General features: G+C 52.4%; 8 protein-coding genes across 8 annotated transcripts; 6 read left to right on the top strand and 2 right to left on the bottom strand.

Annotated features, from left to right (window-relative positions):
• Window positions 1-346: 346 nt before the first annotated feature.
• On the top strand, window positions 347-1590 carry NECHADRAFT_35281 (uncharacterized protein; the record flags this gene model as incomplete). Its single annotated transcript, XM_003052861.1, has 3 exons — window positions 347-713; window positions 771-1146; window positions 1221-1590. The coding sequence occupies 3 exons, from the start codon at window positions 347-349 to the stop codon at window positions 1588-1590; spliced, it is 1113 nt and encodes a 370-aa protein (XP_003052907.1).
• A 1232-nt stretch (window positions 1591-2822) lies between these two features.
• NECHADRAFT_35175 (uncharacterized protein) lies at window positions 2823-6431 on the top strand (the record flags this gene model as incomplete). Its single annotated transcript, XM_003052860.1, has 3 exons — window positions 2823-3561; window positions 3604-4748; window positions 4797-6431. 3 exons carry the CDS (start codon window positions 2823-2825, stop codon window positions 6429-6431), a joined length of 3519 nt encoding a protein of 1172 aa, XP_003052906.1.
• Window positions 6432-7163: 732 nt separating this feature from the next.
• On the top strand, window positions 7164-7680 carry NECHADRAFT_77401 (uncharacterized protein; the record flags this gene model as incomplete). The annotated part of the gene is made up of 2 exons (XM_003052859.1): window positions 7164-7583; window positions 7654-7680. The coding sequence occupies 2 exons, from the start codon at window positions 7164-7166 to the stop codon at window positions 7678-7680; spliced, it is 447 nt and encodes a 148-aa protein (XP_003052905.1).
• A 767-nt stretch (window positions 7681-8447) lies between these two features.
• Window positions 8448-12097, top strand: NECHADRAFT_36664 (uncharacterized protein; the record flags this gene model as incomplete). Its single annotated transcript, XM_003052858.1, has 3 exons — window positions 8448-10144; window positions 10399-10589; window positions 10791-12097. 3 exons carry the CDS (start codon window positions 8448-8450, stop codon window positions 12095-12097), a joined length of 3195 nt encoding a protein of 1064 aa, XP_003052904.1.
• Window positions 12098-12495: 398 nt separating this feature from the next.
• Window positions 12496-14903, bottom strand: NECHADRAFT_36251 (uncharacterized protein; the record flags this gene model as incomplete). The annotated part of the gene is made up of 3 exons (XM_003052393.1): window positions 12496-14158; window positions 14206-14750; window positions 14817-14903. The coding sequence occupies 3 exons, from the start codon at window positions 14901-14903 to the stop codon at window positions 12496-12498; spliced, it is 2295 nt and encodes a 764-aa protein (XP_003052439.1).
• Window positions 14904-18243: 3340 nt separating this feature from the next.
• Window positions 18244-18982, top strand: NECHADRAFT_77396 (uncharacterized protein; the record flags this gene model as incomplete). The annotated part of the gene is made up of 3 exons (XM_003052857.1): window positions 18244-18307; window positions 18357-18771; window positions 18820-18982. The coding sequence occupies 3 exons, from the start codon at window positions 18244-18246 to the stop codon at window positions 18980-18982; spliced, it is 642 nt and encodes a 213-aa protein (XP_003052903.1).
• A 402-nt stretch (window positions 18983-19384) lies between these two features.
• NECHADRAFT_58783 (uncharacterized protein) lies at window positions 19385-20602 on the top strand. The gene is made up of 3 exons (XM_003052856.1): window positions 19385-19651; window positions 19861-20286; window positions 20334-20602. The coding sequence occupies exons 1-3, from the start codon at window positions 19619-19621 to the stop codon at window positions 20493-20495; spliced, it is 621 nt and encodes a 206-aa protein (XP_003052902.1). The 5' UTR covers window positions 19385-19618; the 3' UTR covers window positions 20496-20602.
• Window positions 20603-20766: 164 nt separating this feature from the next.
• NECHADRAFT_77394 (uncharacterized protein) lies at window positions 20767-22086 on the bottom strand (the record flags this gene model as incomplete). Its single annotated transcript, XM_003052392.1, has 1 exon — window positions 20767-22086. The coding sequence occupies one exon, from the start codon at window positions 22084-22086 to the stop codon at window positions 20767-20769; it is 1320 nt and encodes a 439-aa protein (XP_003052438.1).
• Between the last annotated feature and the right edge of the window lie 115 nt (window positions 22087-22201).

The raw sequence follows: 22201 nt of genomic DNA, 5'->3' as shown, positions 1-22201 counted from the left end.
TCCGCTCCCGTTGTGGAGGTTGAGGTAGGAAAGGCGCTATATGTGGGAGCTTGAGAGATGCGGAGAGCAAAGGGATGTGGAGAAGAGAGGGATGTGGAGGAAAGGGATGTGGAGGAGAAGGAGATAGGAAGGCTAACGCCGTCGAACATATATACGTACGACTTGGTGATGCATAACACCTGAGAGCTATGTCCAACACAGTATCTGAACACTTGAGATAACAGCGCCTATTCATCATGCCTTCATCACAGGAAAGTCCCCTCAACGTGATCATCGTTGGTGCTGGACTTGCTGGACTCCTCGCCGCGCGAGTCTTGCGCGAGAAACACAATGTCAAAGTCTATGAATGAGCTTCTGCTCCCGCCGAGGTTGGTGCCGCTATCAACATAGGACCAAACGGAGTCCGAATCCTCGACACCTTAACGCGGGGTCACAAGCAGTCGGCGCCACCAAGATCTTTACGAGAGATGGGAAACTTACGCTAGATGAGAGGCACAACTACGCTGAGAAATATGGAGCCGACTGGCTCTTTCAGCATCGAGCGGATTTAAGGAACGAGTTTTTGCGGCTTGCGACAGAGGAGACTGCCACCTCGGGCATTCCTGGGAAGCCAGCCCAGATCTTCTGGGATCAAAAGGTCGTTGACATCTCGCCAGAACAAGGTTGGATCGCTCTTGACACTGGTGAAAAGATCCAGGCCGATCTAGTCATTGGTACGTTGTTTAACAAAACCAAAGAGATCGAGCCAGGAAACTAACAACGGGGAACAGCTGCCGATGGCATCAAGTCCGTAATACGCCCCCATGTAGTCGGCGACGCCGCATTTCAGACTGCGAGACCATCAGGCCTATCCGCGTTCCGGTTCACCTTGGAGGTGGACGAGATCAAACAGTCACTGAACGAAATCCCCCAAATTCTTCAGCCTGACCAGCCAACGTGCTTGTCCATGGTCTATTCCTTTGACGACAGCATGCGCTCAGTTGTCATGTATCCTTGCCGCAACTTCCAAATCCTGAATTTTGTGTGCATTGTCCCAGACAGCAGCTTAAAGGAGGAGACCACAGAGTCATGGACTGCTTCTGGGGATAGAGAAGAGTTGCTGTCACTGTTTAGTGACTTCCCGGTGTGGGTACAGGACTATCTAAGGTATGGTTGCAATCTCGCAACTTGACACAATTAGACATGTCGCCAAGAACAATACTAGTCATCGTTGCCAATAGAATCGCAAAGAGCATCAAACTCTGGCAACTCAGAGACCAAGATCCGCTGCCAACCTATATCCGCGGGCGAACAGTCCTGATAGGCGACGCGGCTCATGCCATGACGCCTCACCAAGGGCAAGGAGGAACACAGGCTGTCGAAGATGCCGAGGCTTTCAGATTGTTCTTGCAACCAGGCGTCTCCAGTGCAGACGTGCCGCAATTGTTGCAAAAGCTCGACTCAGTGCGAAGGCCGCGTGCAAGCCTGATCCAGAACAATACTAGAAAGGCTAAGAACAAGAGAACTGCTGAAGAGGTGTATATGTTTGAGAAGATTAACTGGACATACCCGGGTATCTTTGAGGGGTTGAAACCTGCCAAAGTAGCTTGAGAAACAACCTTGAATACATTAAAGGACTACTACTCTGTGTTGCAAGAAAGGCTGGAATAATTCATGCCGTGACGGAATTATTTAGATGCGAGACGACATCCTTCTACGTCTTTGCCGAAAGCAGCTCAGGGGCCGGTATTGACACACCCATGAAGCTATCGGCGTGTCAGTCCCATGTCTCTGTGTGGACGGCTTGGCATCAACGTTGGGACGGGACAAACGCCCAATTTCTCCTGTCAATAAGGATCAGGACAAATACTGGGGTCTAGATCAACCCGGGGGTCTTTAGTACGTATCCCGTCAGTTTAGGCAGTTATAGATCTCGCCTATTTGGCGTCGGAGGAGATGAGGCTCGTGTTTTGTTGTGGTAAAGGGGCAATTGTCAACAACAACGGGTAGAAGCATGCTCAACCAACAATGAAATGCCGGCACCCGCGGGGATTGAATCTCCAGGCAGTCTCACCGGAAGACATGGGCAAGCTGCAGGAAGCAATTGAACCTCTGCAAACAAAAGCAAGGTGAAAGCCCTGCAACATGTTATTCTCAGGGGTTCCTCCAAATGAAGAACCAGTTCCCGTGGGACGGGATCCACCAACGCCCAAAGTGGACAGTTTAGCGGGGGAAGCTCGTCCCGCTAAGCTGGGAGCCCGCCCTCTGGAAGGCCGCTAAAGAGCCGCTAGCAACCTGGTGGGCTCGCTACCTGGCCGGCCCCACGTGATGTCAACAAGGGGAAGGAGACCATCGCGTCGATAGGTGGCGGCCGGGAGTTTCTCCAGGGGCCCGACAGGGCAATTAAGATGAACCCCTGGAAATAGGTTATGTTTTGCTTGCTGACACTGCAGGTAGGACAATCACGTCCTTCTTCTCATGACATTGATTCAGATCCTCAACGTCTTCCGTTTTGTTTGCTACAACTTGCGTTTGACTCTAGCCTTGTGTGTTGTGGCTCAGATTCGCCCTGTTCTTAGCTCCCGCAGCCATCCGTCGTCCACCCGCCAACGCTAGGACACTAAACAATCCATCGAAACATCCAGACCCCTCAGGACCCCTTCCCTTGGGTTACAAAGGGGAATTCGTCCCATCCCAATTCCGCCCTCGTGCAACAACAAGAAGCACTCCTTCCGGATAGACACGATAGAGGTCTGTGCCTTTTCTGGCCAGCTAGCTGCTGCGACACTGCTGCTACTCCAAATCGCTTCACGGGCCCACGACTTGGGCCTCCTGCATTGATCATGGAGGACTCCTCACAGAAGCGCATGAGCGCTATTCCTCGTCTCTCCAAGCTCCCCGTGCCACGTCCAACGTCTGGTCTTCCCAAGCCCACGACGGCCCTGCCAAGACCAGCCTCGATTATTCGTCCTTCACCTTCGAGAGAGAGCTTGGGAGGAGGCGAGCTACGGAATCCACGGCTGCGACCTTCGCTGTCGCAAAACCAACTGCGTAGCAGCATCGGTAGCTCTTCAGAACTTCGAAACCCTCGATTACGATCCGCCACATCCCGAGAACAACTCAACATTGGAACAAGACGAACTTCTCTAATCTCTAGACCCCCTCCCCAGGCAGCCGCCGCAAAGCCCATTCCCCCAAGAGCGCCCTCAACGCCTCGACGACCGACAGAGCGACAGCCCGAAACAATCGAGGAACAGTCCACAACACCTCCCTATGACCCGCCAGGCGAAGCGATTGGTGTCGAGTATGACGGACACATCTTTCACCGCCGGTTGACACTCACGCGGAGACCGTCAGAGGTTTTTGCAACCTCACCGCTTCACGACCCTGCCAACAACATCTTTGATCCCGAGCAGTCCAGACCGCCGACAGCCTCGACTGATGATGGAGAGCGCCAAGATACTCTCAGAGTTCGTTCTCGGAAACCACGGCCCTCGCTCTCAGAGCGAACGATCGAGACTCTTGCGTCAATCCCCTCTTCACCAGCCTTGAGCAAGAAGTCCTCCACCTTTTTCGATCAGGGTAGATCAAGATCTAGAGCCGAAAGCAGACCACGGTCCCGAGCCGATAGTAGGCCACGATCTCGGGCAGACAGTGGAGCTTCTCGTCCAGGATCGAGCTATGCATCGGATGCATCAGTAAGACTCTCGTCCAGGCCAGGAAGCCGGCCGGGCTCCAGCTCAGGGCCGGCCGACATCGGATTCTCAAACTTCAGAGCTTCAGCGAGCTCTTACAAGCCGCCCCTGAGCACAATCAGCGGAACTCCGCAAAAGAGATCCTCAGTGATCACGGGGGCCAGGAGTCCGGGTTTCCGAATGTCGACTCAGGGTCCCCCTGGTTCAGCCTCCAAGCTGTCAGCACTCTCAGCTGCAAGGAGTCCGAGCCCAGGCAAGCCCAACATGCCTCCTCCAAAAGCAGCCTCCAAATCATTAGCCGCACGACCTACCAAACCCAGAGCTCCTGTCAAGGGTCTTTTCAAGAAGCCATCCCTCCCGGCACTCAGCCAGGCGTCTCTGCATGGAGCCAATCGTGCATCTGGAAGTTCGTCAAACACCTCCTGGGATGGCACAATCCCGTCCAGCGCCTCAACAACAGCGTCCACTAACACGGCTTTGACAGGCGACTCGGCCGAACCAGGAACACCACCTTCTACCCGGAAATCGTCTGCCGCTCTCCGAGAGCAGATTGCAAAGGCCAAGGCGGCGAGGCGCGCTCAGTTGAAACAAGCCGCCGAGACCCACAAAGAGGAAGAAGACCAGGAGGCACCGATTATTCCATCAGACACTGGTTTCGATTTTGGAGTCAATCATGATCCTTTCAATACCCGCCGAGATGAAGACCCCAGGAAAAAGGTCATTCAGAACCGTGTCAATGCAGGAAGGACGTCAGGCCGGCTCAATATTGCTGCTTTGAACCTCAAGGAGATTCCTGTGGAGGTTCTAAAGATGTACGACCTGGAGAGCATTGGCACTTTTGGTGGCAGTTGGGCCGAGAGTGTGGACTTGAAGCGCTTCATCGCCGCAGACAACGAACTGGAAGAGTTGGATGACTTTATCTTCCCTGATACCAATCCCTCGTCATTTGATGAGGAACAAGCGAGTCATGGCAACATCTTTGCTGGACTTGAGAACCTGGACATGCATGGCAATCTCCTTGTTGGGGTTCCCCTTGGTCTACGACGGCTCAACTGTCTGACGTCGTTGAACCTGGTATGTAGACTACCAATTCTCGTTTTTTGGTATCGCTAACATTTGCAGTCAAACAACCGTCTCACCAACAACAGCATAGACACGATCGCGCAGGTTACTTCGCTTCGTGACTTGAAGCTGGCCAACAACCTTTTCTTCGGACCACTGAACGGGATCCTATCAAACCTGAACCAACTCGAGATTCTAGATGTCCATGGAAACAACATCTCTGCTCTCCCCGCCAAAGTTGAGAACATGTCTCGACTTCGTATCCTCAATTTGAGCGAAAACAGTTTCGAATCGCTTGCTTTTGACGGCCTTGCCACTCTCCCCATTACCGAGTTGAACCTAAGGAAAAACAAGCTGTCAGGCACTCTCATTGAGGAGCCAATCGGCTGCCTCCCTCAACTGCAGAGCTTGGATGTTTCTACAAACCAGCTGCAAAGATTGGTTCCTCTTGGCTCCGCCATAGAGTTCCCTGTCTTGCACTCCATGTCACTATCAATGAACAGGTTACAGGGGCTACCAGACATGACATCTTGGACAAGCCTCTTGACGCTGACGGTGGACGAGAATAACATTTCGGGCATCCCCAACAGCTTCATGAGTCTTGAGAAGCTTCGCCACGCCGACTTCTCCAGCAACGACATCAGAGTGGTCCCTCCTGAGGTTTCGAGGATGGAGAATCTTTCCATGCTTCGCCTCAGTGGCAATCCACTCCGTGACAAGAAGTTCCTCTCCATCACGACTGATGAGCTCAAGGATATTCTGGCTGGAAGACTAGAGCCACCGCCACCTTATCAGCAGGAAGCTGGTGCTCAGGTTGGTGTTGTGGGCATTGTGGGTGATAACAAGGCTGCACAGCCGCAAAACTCCGAAAAGGACATGAAATTTGACGATGAAGACTTCCGGTCTGATGATGACTTTGCAACGCCCCCTCAAAGTCCTTCTCGGTCTCGCTCGCACACAGTATCAAGCCGCCGTTCACGGTCACACACACTTTCGAACCAGTCTTGGCCTGTGAAGCCTGGCGGTATCTTGGATCGATCGCGAACCGAGTCCTCGTCCCTGCACCCTGTTGTGTCCTCCAAGGTCGCAGCCGAGAACCAGATTCGACAGGTGTTTCTCCATAACAACTTGTTTGCTACGCTGCCCAACTCTCTGAGCTTCTTTGCTGAGACGTTGACTGCTCTGTCACTATCGCATAACCAGCTAGTAGGCGAAGCATACCTGACAGAAGACCTGGAGCTTCCAGTCTTGAAGGAACTCAACCTATCATCAAATCACATTACCGGACTTGGTGCACTCACCAAGTTCCTCCATGCGCCAAAGATGGAGAAGGTTGACATCTCATTGAACCGCCTTAATTCTCTGCCCACGAATCTGAAAGAGGTGTTCCCTGCGCTCAACGTCTTGCTTGTGGCTAACAACCACATTGTGGACCTTGACCCAGACATGATCAGAGGGTTGAAGATTGTGGATGCTAGCAACAACGACATTTCCCATTTGAACCCTCGAATTGGTCTTCTTGGAGGCCCAGGAGGCCTGGAGAGATTCGATGTTATGGGCAACCGATTCAGAGTGCCACGATGGAACGTTCTGGAGCGGGGGACAGAAGCCACGCTGAGGTGGCTTCGGGGACGTGTGCCGGTGGCGGAGATGGCGTCTTGGAAGGGAGATGACGATGAGCCCGAGGCTGATTAAAACGGCGGGCGTTGAGTCGAGTTGGATTGAACTGAGCATGAACCTCCTGAGAGAAAAAGCGCGGCGTATTTCTTTTGAAGCATTACGGGTTGGTTATTCTCTTCGTTATACATATTCACCGATAGTTGCTTTTATTACCAAGGGGGGTTGTTGATATACCACGTTTACTTCTGAAAATAGTAAAACATTATCAAACTATACGAGCTGAGATGTCTTGGCTGAGAATGTGGCTACAGTCTCGTGAGTGGTACGTCCAGGTCAAATTGGCGTTTACGGCCCTGACTCGGGGTGTCGTATCTGCAGACCGAAAGCATGAAGAAGGGCGTTTCAAAGCCCCCGTGCAAGGGGCAGAAGGCGCATATTAAGTTTACCTGTCGTTTGGGAAGGTGGCAGTGTGAGAGGCTCCTGCTCAGGAAGACATTCTGGCATGAGGCTTCAAATATGTGGTCAGACGCCGCCATGTTGCGTTTGACGCGACGTTGGCTCCCTCTCCAGTTCTAACGCGCATCAGATTCAGCAGACATTTCGCACACGATTAACGCGTCTTTATGCCTATTCAATACGAATCACGCATAATCACACAATACGATTTCTCAAGACAGTGTCTACGACAGAAGAACAACTTGACGAGTCGGAAAATCTGGGGCTTCGAGGTGCCCTGAGGTCATAGCCACCCACCATCTTCATAACGACCAACACCAAACTCCAGATCATATCCTCCATTTCGCCCAAATGCTGCTATTCAACCCTCTACACTCCCGAATGGTCCCGGGAGGATCCTCGGTCGACCTCCCCGAAGACAGCAAGAAATTCAACAGCCACTCCCCAGATCCACAAACAATCACCAAGATCGTCATCACAGCATGGGTAGTCGGCTGGTTCGTCTTTGGCATCATCAGCATCCTCGTCATCAACGGCAACGGCAGAGCGGGAAGATGGGTACCCGAGTGGTATCTCGACTCTCGGGGCAAGATGAAGCACAAGCTCGCCGTACTGGGCTGGTGGGTGTTTGTGGTGCTGTTCTGGCCGCTCATCTGGATCGGGTACACCGTGAAGAAGATTGTGGGGGTTTTTGCATCTTGTGTAGGGAAGTGCAAGAGGAGGGGTGATGGGTTGAAAAAGCTGAATTCAAATGCATCAGCGGATGAAAAGGTATGAGGTTTTTGGATGGGTTCTACGGAGGATCGTCAGATTCATGATTTGGTGTTTTGGCGTTCTACAGGGCAAGGGATATGATACAGCCGTATAGTCTAGGATGTTTGAAACATCCTTTTACAGAATAGACAATTGCTGTATTTGTTGATTGTTTTGACTTAGTTTGACGTTTCATTGGGTCATGTCTCTTGTACGAAACGTTCCTGATGATCTCCTCTTGGCTTGTCTCACCGAGCATCCACCGATGGATGCAAACGGATCCCTGTCTGTTCACCTCTATCCTGATCCGGCTTAGATCGCTCACACCAGCCTTCCGATTCATCATTGGCCAAATTTCGTCTCGCTCCACCAATCAGACAAGGCCCCTCAACCAGCCGCGCACATTCGACGGAACAACTCATGTTCCTTGCCCTCCCCAGCTCTAGGCCTGGACCTGCTCGACCTGCTTCATCCACCAAAAACGACGGCGTCACGAGCCGGAGCTTTTGTTACTTTTGCTTCACACGAACTGTCAGACCGCTCTTCGCTCTCGTCCCTCTGAATGCTTCTATTCGCTATATCTTTCTCACCCTCGCTTGGTGTTGTTTGTTTAGACTCGCGTTGTGTGAGATCCTGACCAATTCGACCTGGCCACGACGGTTGTTGGGACCCATTCGCACGCGACTTTCGGTGGAGGATTGAGCCACGACGGACGCGTGAAACAGGAAAAATATCAACAAGTTTTAAAATACCGCCTTTTTGAGATCCTAGCTGTCCAAGCTTTTTACCTGAACCGACCCGGGCGACTCGAGCTCGCCATTGTTGACGCGCGACTCACATTCAGGAGGCATCCATCCGTTCACCACCACCTCCTTTGTCAACATGGCTTCCAACGTCGAGCTGCTTGGCCAGCAGAAGCCCGACGTCATCGTTGTTGACGATGATGTCGACGCACCCACTCAACCAGCTACTCCCCAAGAGACAGGTCCTCAAGATCCTCCCCAGGTGACATTACCTTCCACCGAGATTCCACAATCACCCATCGATCCGAATGAGTCCTTCAAGACCGAGGTCAACGACGACCGACCTGCCGTTACTGTCATCCCATCATCCCTCACTCCGCCACCCTCGACACAGGTCAACAACCACAACGCCAGCCAGACCGGGCCTTCTAAACGCACCTTTTCCAACTCTCAGCAGTCGAACCTCTTCTCTCCCCCCGCGACCATTCTCAACAACATCCCCGAGCGTCCCTTGACTTCCGAATATGTCCCACCCGCCTCCCAGCAGGTGCTCGAGGCTTCGGCTGACGAGCTCCGTACCATGCTCCAGACATGCATCACTGAGAACCAAAAGCTCAAGATGGAGACAGCTCACCACAAGTTGCAGTACAACTTGTTGAGCCTCCAGGCTGACGACGATTCGAAGAGAGCGGCTGTAGAGCACGAGATGATCCGTCGCGAGGTGGACGCGTTACGGACGGCGGAACACACCCGCCAGGCTCGGAGGGAGCTCAGTACTTCGTCAGAGTCAACACAAGCAAAGTATCTGCAGATGAAGATGTGGTACGAGACTGCCCTTGATGACAACACGACTCTTCAACGTCGTGTCAAGACAGCCAAAAAGGTCATACAGCAGAAGGAGGAGGAGAACATGGCGCTCGCCGAAGAACGAGACGTCTTACTCAACCGGATACGCGAGAACCGAGAACGCATGCAGATGCTCTGTAGCCCCGGCGGAATATTTCACGGAGCCCTGACCCCCAAGCAGCAATTGGCGGCAGCTTCGACACCACACCGTAACTCACATCGCCAAGCCCCCCGACCACAAGCACGCCAAAGGGAGGGAGAATATGGTATCTCTGCTCTCTTGCAGGCCATGAGCCAGGATAACAATAGCGCTCCTTCGACTCCAATGGCTTCACATAAACCGGCACCGCGGCATGTTGGAAGGCACAGCCGCAATGCGCAATCCATGTCTTCGCTGCCTACAACGCCTCTGAACCGGCCTCTAGGCGCACATGGTGGACTCTTGCCCTCGGTTGATTTGGTCCCTCAGTCGGAGCCTCAGCGATACACACAACGGCAATTCATCCCCACAACCCCAGTTGCCAAGACGGAGAGCAGGCGCAAGAGTCGCGAAAGCACGATTTCGATTGACGACACTGAGGAATTGGCTAGGCAGGCTCTAGAATCAGTTGCTGCAGCTAAATCTTTCGCATCGCAGGCGTCACAAGGCTCCCAATCGCGGAGTCACGAGGAAGAAGACAAGGAGGTGTTTGACAGCCAGGCTAGTCAGGCGGCCACGGAGCTGCTGCGGCGGGATCCGCGTCAGAGTTTTGAGGTGGCCAGCTCGGCGGGATCTAGAGATGGAACGCCAGGTCCTGTCGAAAAGTCAGCACGGATGCAAGCCAAGCTGCTCTCGAACTATAAGGGAGACCCCGAGAAGCGCAAGTTCAGTGGTAACTATTCGACTGAAGAAGCCCGACGGGATCAGGGAAGTCCAGCTAAGAAGTCACGCGTGACGGGGTCATTCGTCGACGAGCGCAGAAGATTGGGTCTTGGGATCCAGTACAACCAGTAAATCATTGCATCTTGAAGGGTTGGAGGAATGTAACAGGGAAATAGGTAGCGTGGATGGCGGAGTTCGGGGGATTTTGAGGGACAATATCTGATGATCATGGAACACGGCACAATGGCGTTTACAGGCAAGGTTGGCAGGATTGACCTTGAGCTTAAGGACGTGGAATGGTATAAGCCAAGTTTGTCCTAGTCGGCTTTTGGGGGCTCCATAGAGGAAAAAGACTTTCTCACGACTTGTGTTGTTCCGTCAGTGACATTTCCCCCGACCCTCGGCATCATGACTCCTTAGCTTCATGTAGCACCGCCACATTTGATCCTCTTTTGTGCAGCTACCAGCCACAGCCAAGTGTCCGTTCCGCAGTTCAGGGGTGGTATCCGACGATCAAGCCACACAAAAGTGTCAACAGCCGATGTCTGGAGCCGGCGGGGGATCCACTTTCGGGTCGGGGGCCGGGGTATGTCGGCTTTCGGCGGGGGGAGGGGGGACATTTAAAGGTTGGATGATTGCTTACCCGGCTTGAACATTTGCCCATCATGACCAGGCGACGTCTTTCCTTTCTCTTTTCTTTCCATTGACTCAATTGACATTGATCTTAGACATTGGTGTTGATGCATCTGAAAGATTCAGGACTGGACGATTGAGCTTCTGCATCTCCTCTCTCTCATTACCTCACTCACCGCATAAACATAATGCCTCAGCTTCCCAAGGGCCTCTCGGCCGTCCTTACAAAGGCTCCCTCCGATACCGTCATCCTCTCCGCGGTCCGTACTCCCGTCTGCCGGTCTTACCGTGGTCACCTCAAGGATGCGTATCCTGAGGAGCTCCTCGCCACTGTTCTAAAGGGAACACTTGAAGCCAACCCTTCGCTGGATCCTGCCGCCGTCGACGATGTTGCTGTCGGAGTTGTGCTTTCCGAGCTCGGAGGTTCCAAGGCGGCTCGCATGGCCCTCAACCACGTCGGCTTCAAGAACACAACCAGTCTGTACACTGTCAACCGCGCTTGCTCAAGTTCGCTACAGGCCATCACGGCTGTGGCGGGTCAGATCCGGACAGGCATGATCGACACCGGTATTGCCGCGGGAATGGAGAGCATGACGAGAAACTACGGATCCAAGGCCATCCCCGTCGACGTGTGGCCCGAGCTAAAGAACTCACCCAACCACCACGCCCAGGACTGCATCATGCCTATGGGTTTGACCTCTGAAAACGTCGCTGAGAGGTACAACGTCTCCCGAGCGGATCAAGATGCTCTCGCTGTAGAGTCTCATCGACGAGCTGCTCGTGCAAGAAGCCAGGGCCACTTTGACGGCGAGATTGTGCCGGTTACGACGAGGTTCCAGGAGGTGGATAAGAAGGGTAACAAGATTGGCGAGGAGCAGCAGATCACCGTCACCGCTGATGATGGTATCCGGGAGAATGTCACTATCGAGGCGTTGACCAAGTTGAAGCCTGCCTTCAAGCCTGATGGTGCTTCAACAGCCGGAAACTCGAGTCAGGTATCTGACGGTGCAGCCGCTACCCTCCTCATGCGAAGAAGCACGGCTACAGCCCTCGGTCTTCAAGATCAAATTATCGGCAAGTTTGTATCTGCCGTGACAGTCGGTTGCGACCCAGATGAGATGGGCATCGGCCCCGCCCTCGCAATCCCCAAGCTTCTAAACCAACACAACCTCACAAACGACGACGTTTCCCGATGGGAGATCAACGAGGCCTTTGCAAGCCAAGCTCTCCACTGTGTGCGTTCCCTCGGCCTTGAGGATGCGTGGGCGAAGGAGAAGGTGAACCCTGATGGAGGAGCTATCGCTCTTGGACATCCTCTTGGTGCTACTGGGGCCAGGATGACGGCTACGTTGTTGCATGGGCTTAAGAGGGATGGTGGGGAGCTTGGTGTTGTTAGTATGTGTGTTGGAACTGGTATGGGTATGGCCGGGTTGTTTGTGAGGGAGTGATTCTAAATGGGTAGAGATTAGGATAGAGGGTAGAGACAAAAATACATTTCTGGCATTTAATTATTTGGTTGCAACTTTATAAGTGATGCTTGTGATTTCTTAACAGTGCGTTGATGGCTCTCCCCAACGGTAGGTGACGGAGATGAAGATGCCCCAATCAAGCATTGCTCGCTTATATCTAGTTCGGGTATGCCGATACTTGGTGTCTTGGAGCTTCCATGTGTTCGATGACATTGTGGGCCAATAGTAAATGCACCATGCTTGAATAAATGCCCCCATCTCACTGTGTCTGAAAGCGGAACCCAAGACTGCACGGGATCATGCCAGCGTAGTATGTTGTAATGATACATTATTATGTCCCACAATAAGATTAAATACATACTAGAATACTCACGTCTTCATACATCTTCATTTACAACCTTGCCAGGAGCTTTAAAGCCCCTGACCAACCCCGTCTCTTGGTCTCTCTCAACACCTCCCCCAATGACAACGCCGTGCCTGCGGCGTCCAAGAGCCAAAAGACTCTTTCCAACATTATTATAGTCTCCAAAGAAGGAGTGCGCTCGCACATCACTGCCAATGGTCAAGCCATGGCCAAGAGTCACACCCCACATGTCACCAACACGAATAGCGTGGGCGCTCGAGTTTCGGTCCCGCTCCAGCAGGACAGAGTAGACACATCCAGTGTAGAGCACCACGCCTTCAGCTGCGTTGGCTGGGAAGCTCCAGCGCTTCCTGTCGTTTGACACCGGATGCCATGGTGTCACGAGGACCTTGCCCATTCGGCATAGTAACTCCTGCTCAACAGGTGTCTTGAGAACCATGGCGACTCGTCTTGAGCCCCGGGGTGTTTGCACCTTCATACCCCGACGGAGTTTCCTGATTTGTACAATCCTTCCTGAGGCGAGTGTCACGTCTGTCGAGGCTGCAAAGCATACGCCGCTCACATTGCGGTACTTGCTCATGCTGATAGATGAGGCCAAGAAGCTCGATCGCGTGCCACTGGAGCGTGAACCACCGGCACGGCCGTGGTGTTGCCGCATTGGCACTGCTCGTGATGGTTCTGGGGCAGGCAGATTGTCAAATGCCTGGTCAAGCAGATCCCGGCAGGATATAAACAAGGGGCTCTCTGTGCCATATTGCAGAGGCCCAGGATCCTTGAAAGAATTGCATATTTGACGGGTGTGTCCGTTAAGAAGGGACGGGAGGAAGTGGCAGCCCCATTTGTTAAAGTAGGCCATACTCTCAAGAGCCAAAAATACCTGACCCTTGGGGTCTTCAGACGAAATTTCCTTTTTGAGTGATTCATTCTTTGGGTCATCAAATGGCCTGGCAGGAAGATTCTCAATGAGGGCGATTAGCTCGTCCTTTTTAGATTCCGCGAGCTTCTTGGCGGCCTCGTGTTCTCCGTCGGGTTGGATTGGGAAGATTGATGAGATGAAGCTGCAGATGATGGCTCTGGATTCATGGTAAGCAATCTCGGATGCGGGGAGGTCGCTGGTGTCGAGGACACTGCGGCGGACTGATGTCACGGGTGTGAAGGGGGTTTTCTTGGAAGCGGCATTGGGGGTTGTCGGTTCACCGCCAGGCTTGAGGTAAGCGATGGAGGCATTGACAAGTGAACTCGAAGCATCCTTCTCCTTGAGAGATTCGAGCTTGGATAGGTTGTTGACGCGGAGGAAGATATCTCGAGACTGGCCATATTGAATATTGCCGAGGTTCAAGGTGAGCTCCATCTCACCATCATCAGACCCGTTCACAGGCTGAGGAGGCTGCTGTTCCACGGATGTGCCGGTCGTCTCCTCCAACTCCAATTCTTTAGAGTATGTGAGTTTCAGGACGGCCCGAGTGGCAAATGTGCTCTGCAGGTTTGCAACGGCGTGGACAAACACGGTACCAATCATGCCGGCATCCGGGATGAAGGCATAATTACCTCCGCCAATCTCGGCGATGGACTTGAGAAGTCCTGATCTGAGGTGGTAGCCAAAGCCAAAGGTATGAATGGATGCTGGGAGCTGGCCCATGGCGCGGAGCTTGGGGACGAAGCCAGCGGCAGGGTTCCTGAGAAATGTTAGTGCGAGATTGGAAGACTTGTCTGGGGAACTTACATGTGGTTTGGCATGCCGTCGGTAAGAACCATGATAGCTGGAACATTGGAGGATTTGACATTCTTAAACAGCTTGATACCTTCGAGAAGACCGTGCCAAAGGTTAGTGGCGTCAATAGGTCTCATGCTCGTGACATTCCCCCGGGAACGCTCCTTGTTCTCGCTGGTCATGGAAAGAAGCGGCTGCACAACCTTGGCTTTGCTCGCAAACGTGACTATTCCCAGACGATCACTCTCGTTCATTGTCTCTATGATGGTGCGGGCGGCATGTTTGGTGAGATCCAGGATGGAGAGGCCGGTGCTTTCGTTCGTCTCTTCTCCAGGCACGGGAGCAGCTCCAGCCATGCTACCCGATACATCAATGACGAGGACAATATCGCAAGGTACATGTGGGATTTCCGCAGAGGGAGCAGTCGGGGGTTGGACTTTGACGATTAGGCCTTTTCTGTCGGGGACAGGCTCCAGGTGAAGGGTCGCATCGTCGGATGCGATAACAACAGGCGGCTGAATGGCAGAGGGACCCCCAACAATCTCTTCAGACTTTTTCTCGCGGATGGGCAGTTTCTCATTGACTTGATCATTGTCGTCGGTGTCGGTCTTCTTCTTGCTGACTCCACCTGTAAGGGTGCTCCAGAAGGGTATTTTCTGCGGCTCGTTAGATCTGAGAATAGCTGGAGTTGTCGACACACTTACCACCATGATGGGCTAAAACAGACGTCTCAAAGGATTGATTTGTCCAAGGCGCAAAAGGAGGGATTGCTACCTTTTCTCAATACTTCATCAAGTCCGAGAGACCCGTCTGTTATGATGGAACGAGCTGACAAGACAACGCGGAGACAGCTGACCTTTAAGCTGCACTGGCTGCCAACCTGTCAGAGCCTCGCAAAGGATGCTCGGACTAGGAAGTCTATTCGATGAGTCGATGCAAGCCTAACCCACCTTTCCGCTTTGCTTGCCGGGGGCTGTGCGCCTCGTTGCCCGCGGGCGCACATCAGCAGTGACGCCTCCTCCAAAGCCAAGCCAAGCCGGCTCAGCTGCCCCTATCACCTAGTGGAACTCGTAGGCTAATCTTTTGCCAGTTCCAGTTGCGGGGTTTCGTTTGTGTTGTTGGTGCTGGTTTGTTGTTATCCTGTCATCCAACGGAATGGCTCCAGCCTAGCTACTTGTCACCTGCGAGTCAGACTTTGAAGACCAGGCCAGGCCGTCTACCAAGACCCGTCATGGTAAGATTTGAGCTGCGGGGAAACGTGTCTGCCTTGAAGGCAACAGGATAAATGCCCATATCGCCTCCTTTGTCAAAAAGATCCCAAAAGGTCCGATTCGATGGATCGTATAACCTAAAAGCCAAGACATGAGGAACTAATGATTGGCGTTAATCTCGGTGGTGTTGAAGGCGATAGAGCCAAGAAAAGTGGTACGTACCCCAAGGCAGAACGGATGGCGGACTGCAAGGCGGTGCAGGCTGCCCACTTACGAGGCAAGCCCGCCACACCAGTGTCACGTGCACACCCTGGGACATTGGAATCAATGGATGGATGCAACTTCACAGCCGGAGAAATGGGGTCGGAACTGATTGAGCCTCAAGACATGCCCTTCGCTCAGCCCTACTTCGGGGAGTGTACGTGCATGTACACGTGGGGTTCTAACTTGAGAATGATTTGGTGCCTCGTCGTTTCACTTGCACATTGGGTGGTTGATGAAACCGCCTATCAATCTGCCTTGACTGTGGTTGGGTGAGGTTGTACTCCGTAAGTCGACAACATGACAATGGATATCCACATCCAGTTGGTGCTTTCAAGCAGGAATGAAAACAGTCACAAAAGCGGTGTCATCGAGATTGTGCCTGTATAGTTCCTCGCCGAACCATGATGTGATGGAACATGAGGATGAAAGAACTTTTGTAAATGACTGGGAATCTTACTAACAACTACCTTGCCTGGTCGTGGTGTATGACCTATTAAGGGAGTTGGACGAGGCTGTGCTGAGCAGTCACTGGACTGCTGTGCGGTGTCGTACAGAGGCTCAATTAATTGGACGTCAACAAGAGCCATGGGTGAATGCATGACCGCAAGTAATAGAGTCTAAGACCTGCGCAATTAACGACAGGAAAACGAGAAACTGTGTTTGGCGCAAAGTTGTCAAGTTGTGAGAAGAAAGCCACATGTCTTGGGTGAGTGGGTATAGGGTAGCAGTCTGACACTCGGTTAGAAGAAGTTGGGGGCATTGCTCAATGTGAATAAATTTGGTACATTAATACCTGTTACTGCCTTGTATGAGTGATTTCTAGAACTACATGGGAGTATAATGCATAAAAAGAGGATAGACTTTGAAGTGTGGTATCGCGGCATGGATTCACGACGCCTTAGTATGTCGCTGATGGCGTTGCAATAGCATCCATGATCAACAGAGATATTGATGACAGTTTCTCACACCTTGATTCTAAGCTTTACATTGAGAACTAGATAGCGAAGTTCCGATGCCCTGTAACACTTCTTGTCAATGAATATAGGTCGATGGAGTAGTGAAGAGTACTCAATCTCGATACTCAATTCACTTGCCGGCAGTCAGACATGAAATCACCATCAGGGTGTGCAATCATCTAAATATATCAGAAGCTCTACCCAGTAGCCTAACAAGCCATCATTTACCCAATCAAGACTACAACAATGGCTCGTTTGACAAGCTCCCCGACCGAGGGCCACAGAGTAAAGAATCGCGGTGTGTGCTTTCAAGCTGGCAACGCTGACTTTAGAGCTGCCAGAAATCGATGTTCACACTCTGTTGGCCAGTTCAATGATATACCAATTGATGCGCCAGCACTCGTGAGAGTCGCTGCGTGGAAGAGGTGAGACCATGACTACATTGGCTGATTGGGAGACGTCTCTTGACCAGTGTAGAATCACCAACCCGGAAACCACTTGTGATAATAGGAAAGAAGAATATATACTCATAGCAGAAGTTGCATTTCGGGACCCATCCGCTGCCCCTTCAGCCCCTCTCACCGAAGCTCCGACTTACGTTGACTATGGGCCCCGAGTTTACGTTGCGCCCACGACATTCATCAATCGCAACTGTGTCATCTTGGACACGCCAGTAGCAGATGTCAGGATCGGGGACCTTGCTAAAATAGGGCCAAATGTGACCATCATCTTGGTCGGTCACTCCCAAGGTGTTGACGAGCATGGTAAGCGGTTGAGCAACGGCAGCGATGTGATAATCGGAGACTGCACGTGGATTGGAGCTGGAGTCACCATCCTGTGAGCCCTCAACATGACATACTCAAGAGCTAGTTGAAAACTAATTTGTTATTTCAGGCCTGGGGTCGAGATCGGTAGTCACGGTATCATTGGCGCTGAGAGCGTGGTAACCAAGGACGTGCCGGCATTCCATTTAGCATGCGGAAACCCAGCTCGGGTGATGCGGAAGATGGGGTACGAGGTTGCAAAGGAGCCGGAGGATATCATTACTAGCTTGAAAGAGGCACTGGGGAGAGTGGATGGCACGTCCCACAGATAGTATAATTGCTGGAGGCAGTTGCGAAAAGAATGTCGCGGGTTTAGGTGAGTGGACATAGGGTAGTAGTCTAGCACTCGACTATAATTGAAGAGGTAATGCTCAACGCGACAAGTGCGAGTGATACTTACCAGTTTCTATGAACTATTTATAGGATCGCACGAAAAACAAGGAGTTGTGTGATGAAGTGCTGTGTCGCGATAGATTCACGGTAGCTATCCGGGTTCCTGGTCCAAGAAACGCAACGATGATGACCCACGAGCTGACCCGTAACCGGCAATCTCTCACAAGCGAGTTTTTGAGCATCTCTTATTCTCACACCTGCCAATCTAGCATTAGTGAGACAAATCCTTACCCCCAAGCACTTACTGTCAATGAATCCTAGTCGATGAAGCAATGAACAACAGCCTACCGTCAATCAGACGTGAGATCCCCCACTAGGCTCATACTCGTCTGTATATATTAGAAGCTTTGTCCATAGCTTAGCATCTGACCAAACCTCATTGAAGACAACAAGATCGCAATCATGCCTACAACAGCGAACCCTGGATACATCCCTTTTGCTGTCGGCAGCTCAGCGGGCTCTGAAGGTGCGTTTGACCAAGCGAATAACGCACAGGTGAAAGAAGCCAGAAACAGATGTCCGGCTGCTTTCCATGACCTCCTCATCCCGAACGACCCAGACGCAGCGATGGTGGCCGTCTATAAGCGGTGGGTACAAGAATGTTGAGTTGGAGGCGTTGGCTGATCAGCTTAGCTACCCCTACGCCTTGGAGGCCACTGACGGGCCGCTCATCGACGGACCGGTTCACGTTAACTTCGGGTGCCGAATCACCCTTTCGAAGTTTGCAACCATGCTCGGCAACTGCACAATTATCTACACACCACTTTCAGATGTCGAGTTCAGTGTATGTTCGTGGATAAATCCAGGCTTGACCATTATCGCGGCAGAGCGGTCCCAGAGTGTCAAGGATAAGAATGGCAAGCCATCGACTGTTGGCCGCAAGGTGACAATCGGTGCCTGCTCTTGGATTGGGAATGACGTCGTCATACTGTGAGTTTTCCTCCAAATTCGTCAACTCCTAGCTGATTAGGCATTTAGGCCTGGGGTTGAGATCGGCCATCACTGCAAGGTTGCTCACGGGAGCGTGGTGACCGAGAGCGTGCCACCGTTTCACTGTGTGAAAGGAAATCCAGCTGTGGTGGTAAAGGAGTTTGACAACAGAATGCCACGCGGGGCAGAAGACGTTTACTTCTGCGATTAACTTGCCGGTCTCACGGAGAGTGAAATTGCTGGAGGCGGAGCCGTCTTGGCAGGAGGCGAAGATGCTTGAACGGTAGGTAGTGAGAAAGCTAAAGACATTAATTGAGGCGGAGGAGGCTCGTATAAGGTGGAATCACCTAGGTAGTTATTAGACTAATATTATCCTCCATAAAAAAATGAAGCTGTCATGACAATTCTCGAACCGGTGATTTGACGGAAAGGTCGGCGTTGGAGTTGACGGGCATGGAAGCTTGGCGGCCCGCAAAGCCCCTAACGTTACAGCGCGTTCCGCCCACTAAAACAATCCCTGCGTCGGCGGCTTCCGACGGTCATTAGTGGATCCCCCGCCTCAAGCGCGAGCAAATCGCGGAGAGCTCCATGTCCTAAACGGTGCAAGAGCCAAGGAACAAGGAAAGAAGGAAGGTGGTGCCTGCCTGTGAGAGAAAAAAAAAAAATTGTGATTGAAGATCCCCAGTTGCAATTTTTTGGCCTCGGCCCTTTTTCCACTTCTTTTCTTTCTTTTCTTGGGCCTCAAATTTCTCCCCGAGTCCTCGTCCCCTTCGGCAAACTCTCTCCTGCTCGTCTCCTCGTTTCTTTACCTCTGCGACGCTGTGATACCCTGGAAAAGACCGCCAAAATGGTTGAGAAGCTCTACGTCACGTACAACGATGTAAGAAAATTACCCCGCCACCCCGCCTTGATGATGAGGGCGGTGATGCGCCTCGAACGCGCCCGACCAGCGACGTGGTTTGGATGAGGATTCTGCGAGAGCTATGAGCTGCAGTCGAGTGAGACATTCCTGGCTGTCGAGTTCTTGGCTTGATTCATCCTCTAGAGACATGGTTAGGGAAGCTCTGCTAACATGGCTCGTGATTCTAGGTGCACAAGATGTGCCAGCAGTCGGCCGACAAGATCCTCGCGGATTTTGAGCCACAGCTCATGATCGCCATCGGCGGTGGTGGCTACGTCCCTGCTCGAATCCTCCGATCCTTCCTCAAGAAGCCCGGTTCTCCCAACATCCCCATCCAGGCCATCGGCCTGTCTCTCTACGAGTCGCTCGGTAACGACGAGGTTGAGGCTCCTGGTACTAAGGTTACCCGGACTCAGTGGCTCGACCTTACTGCCCTGGGCGAGATGGAGAACCTTGTCGGCAAGCGAATCCTCATCGTTGACGAGGTTGACGACACCCGAACGACTCTCGAGTACGCTGTCAAGGAGCTTGAGAAGGATGTCGAGATTGCCCGTCAGCGCATGGGTGCCGGTGCTCCTGCTCCCAAGACCCAGTTCAGCATCTTTGTGCTCCACGTATGTACCAACCTGAACGACTCACGATCTATGCTAACAAGACGTAGAACAAGGACAAGACCAAGAAGGGCAAGCTCCCCAACGACATGCTTGAGAAGCGTTACTCGGCTGCCTCGACCGTCGGCGACGTCTGGATCAACTACCCCTGGGAGGCGACGGACATTGACGAGCACGACAGGCTCGCTGGCCAGCAGCCCAAGTCTAACTAAGCGGCTTTTTATGTGGGATTTCGGAGTTGGGAATATGGGCACGTCACTTCACGCGCATTGATTGAGCATGACGAAAGCATTGTGGAGTAACAATCCAAAAGAACTAGATCATCGTCTTTTTGTTCCTTGACCCCTTTGACTCCTATCTGTTCGAGCACAGACTTGGACGCCAACGCCAACTAATCCGTGGCATTAGCTCACCAACGTCTACTCACCTTTTAGGTTCTCGACGACTGTCGTTAAGCAGCACGCTCCGCTTCGACCTGCTCGTTCATGAATTGCTCGACCCAGACAAGCTTTCAGCGTCGCTACCCTGTCGCTTCCTCCACGCCGATTCAAGCTTGTCAACAAAGCGACGCGGGCTTTCAAGCTCGGATAACCTATCTTGTTTATAGAGGATTACCCGACCCGTGTGTCTGTAGCCATCTACAAAGCTTTTCCACGCCCGCCCGATGCCCATGGCCTCGTTAGGATCTCCGTCAGGCATGAAGTTGGGGGCGAAATCAGGTCGTGGCCAAGTCGGATTATCCATGATGGCGCACAAACACTTTCTTGATTTCCATCCCTCGGGCTTCATGGGCTTGCAGTCACCAAAATCGGTCGCCCACAAGCACGGTCTGGAATTCTTGGAACAACCGAGGATAAAGTTGACACCCTCGCCGTCAAGACCACAACTCCAATGAAGGGTGGCCAACATCATGCCCATGCCCACCGCCCAGCGCAGGACGGCCCGTTTTCCTGCTTCGAGCCGTAGCTGGTTGAAGTAAACAGGGCGGAACAGGAGCTGTGGATTCAGGTGGTCGTTGGGCGGAGACATTTCACCCATCCGGACCCGGAGTCTCACCTCTGATATCCAGGGGTCGTTCATGACTCTCCCCCTGATCGTGAGGTCTAGAAAAGCCTTAGCCAGGGGTATGCAATGTTGGGGATTCAGAGCCGGAATAGTCCGTGTCATGAACCCTACCGGGACGTTGGCGAGGCCAGCACGGCCCCGGGCAAAGATCCTTGCGGCAGGCCTCGCGACACCGACACGGGGGCACCTGGTCCATCCTTTTGCTTTAAATTGAATCCAGAGTGCTTGGACAGCCGTGTACACTTTTACATGATTCTGAATCTCGGCTTTCAGGAACCGCGAGTTTTTGTATAAACTGACGGTGTAGGCCTTGTACTTGATCTTTGTCTGGCTGAGATGGATGGCCGTCCTGTACGTGACCCAAAAGCAGGAGAGTATATGCTCTGTTTCTTCTGATTCCGACTCGAGAGCGGCGCGCCTCGTTTTTTTGGTGAAGTGGCTGCACTCCGCTTCCCCGGGGATACAGATATCGGAGCGGCGGACAGGTTCGGCTGGTTTTGTGCTGATGTAGCATGTGTCGTCGCGTTTTCCAAGGGCGTATTTCTGGAGTTCTGTTGCCTTTTGCTGTCGTCTCCAGGGAAAGATTGTCATGGTGACTCGAGAGTTGAATCTGGATGTAGGGGCGAAGAGTGTTGAGACAGGGCCTCTTTGGTACAGTGTTTTGGTGAACCGTACGCAAAGGAACTCTGGGGTTGTTTGAGGGGAAAGGGCAAGATGGTGATGAGAAGAAGGGCACATGGTGCCCATAGAGTTTCACTGCGTGGTGACGTTGAGAGACAGCAGATGACAATATCCAAGACTTCCATAATTCTATTTCGTCTAATCGTCAACTCTATTGAATGTAACCACTCGG

This window comes from Fusarium vanettenii (assembly GCF_000151355.1).
Source record: "Fusarium vanettenii 77-13-4 chromosome 3 genomic scaffold NECHAsca_2_chr3_3_0, whole genome shotgun sequence".
Taxonomy (NCBI): Eukaryota; Fungi; Ascomycota; class Sordariomycetes; order Hypocreales; family Nectriaceae; genus Fusarium; species Fusarium vanettenii.
This window is presented reverse-complemented; position numbering and strand designations above follow the sequence as displayed.

Coding starts and splice junctions, on each gene's coding strand:
- NECHADRAFT_58783 (XM_003052856.1), top strand. CDS start 19,619: ATGGTTGAGAAGCTCTACGTCACGTACAACGAT. Junction 19,652..19,860: donor TCTACGTCACGTACAACGAT/GTAAGAAAATTA, acceptor TCGTGATTCTAG/GTGCACAAGATGTGCCAGCA. Junction 20,287..20,333: donor TCAGCATCTTTGTGCTCCAC/GTATGTACCAAC, acceptor AACAAGACGTAG/AACAAGGACAAGACCAAGAA.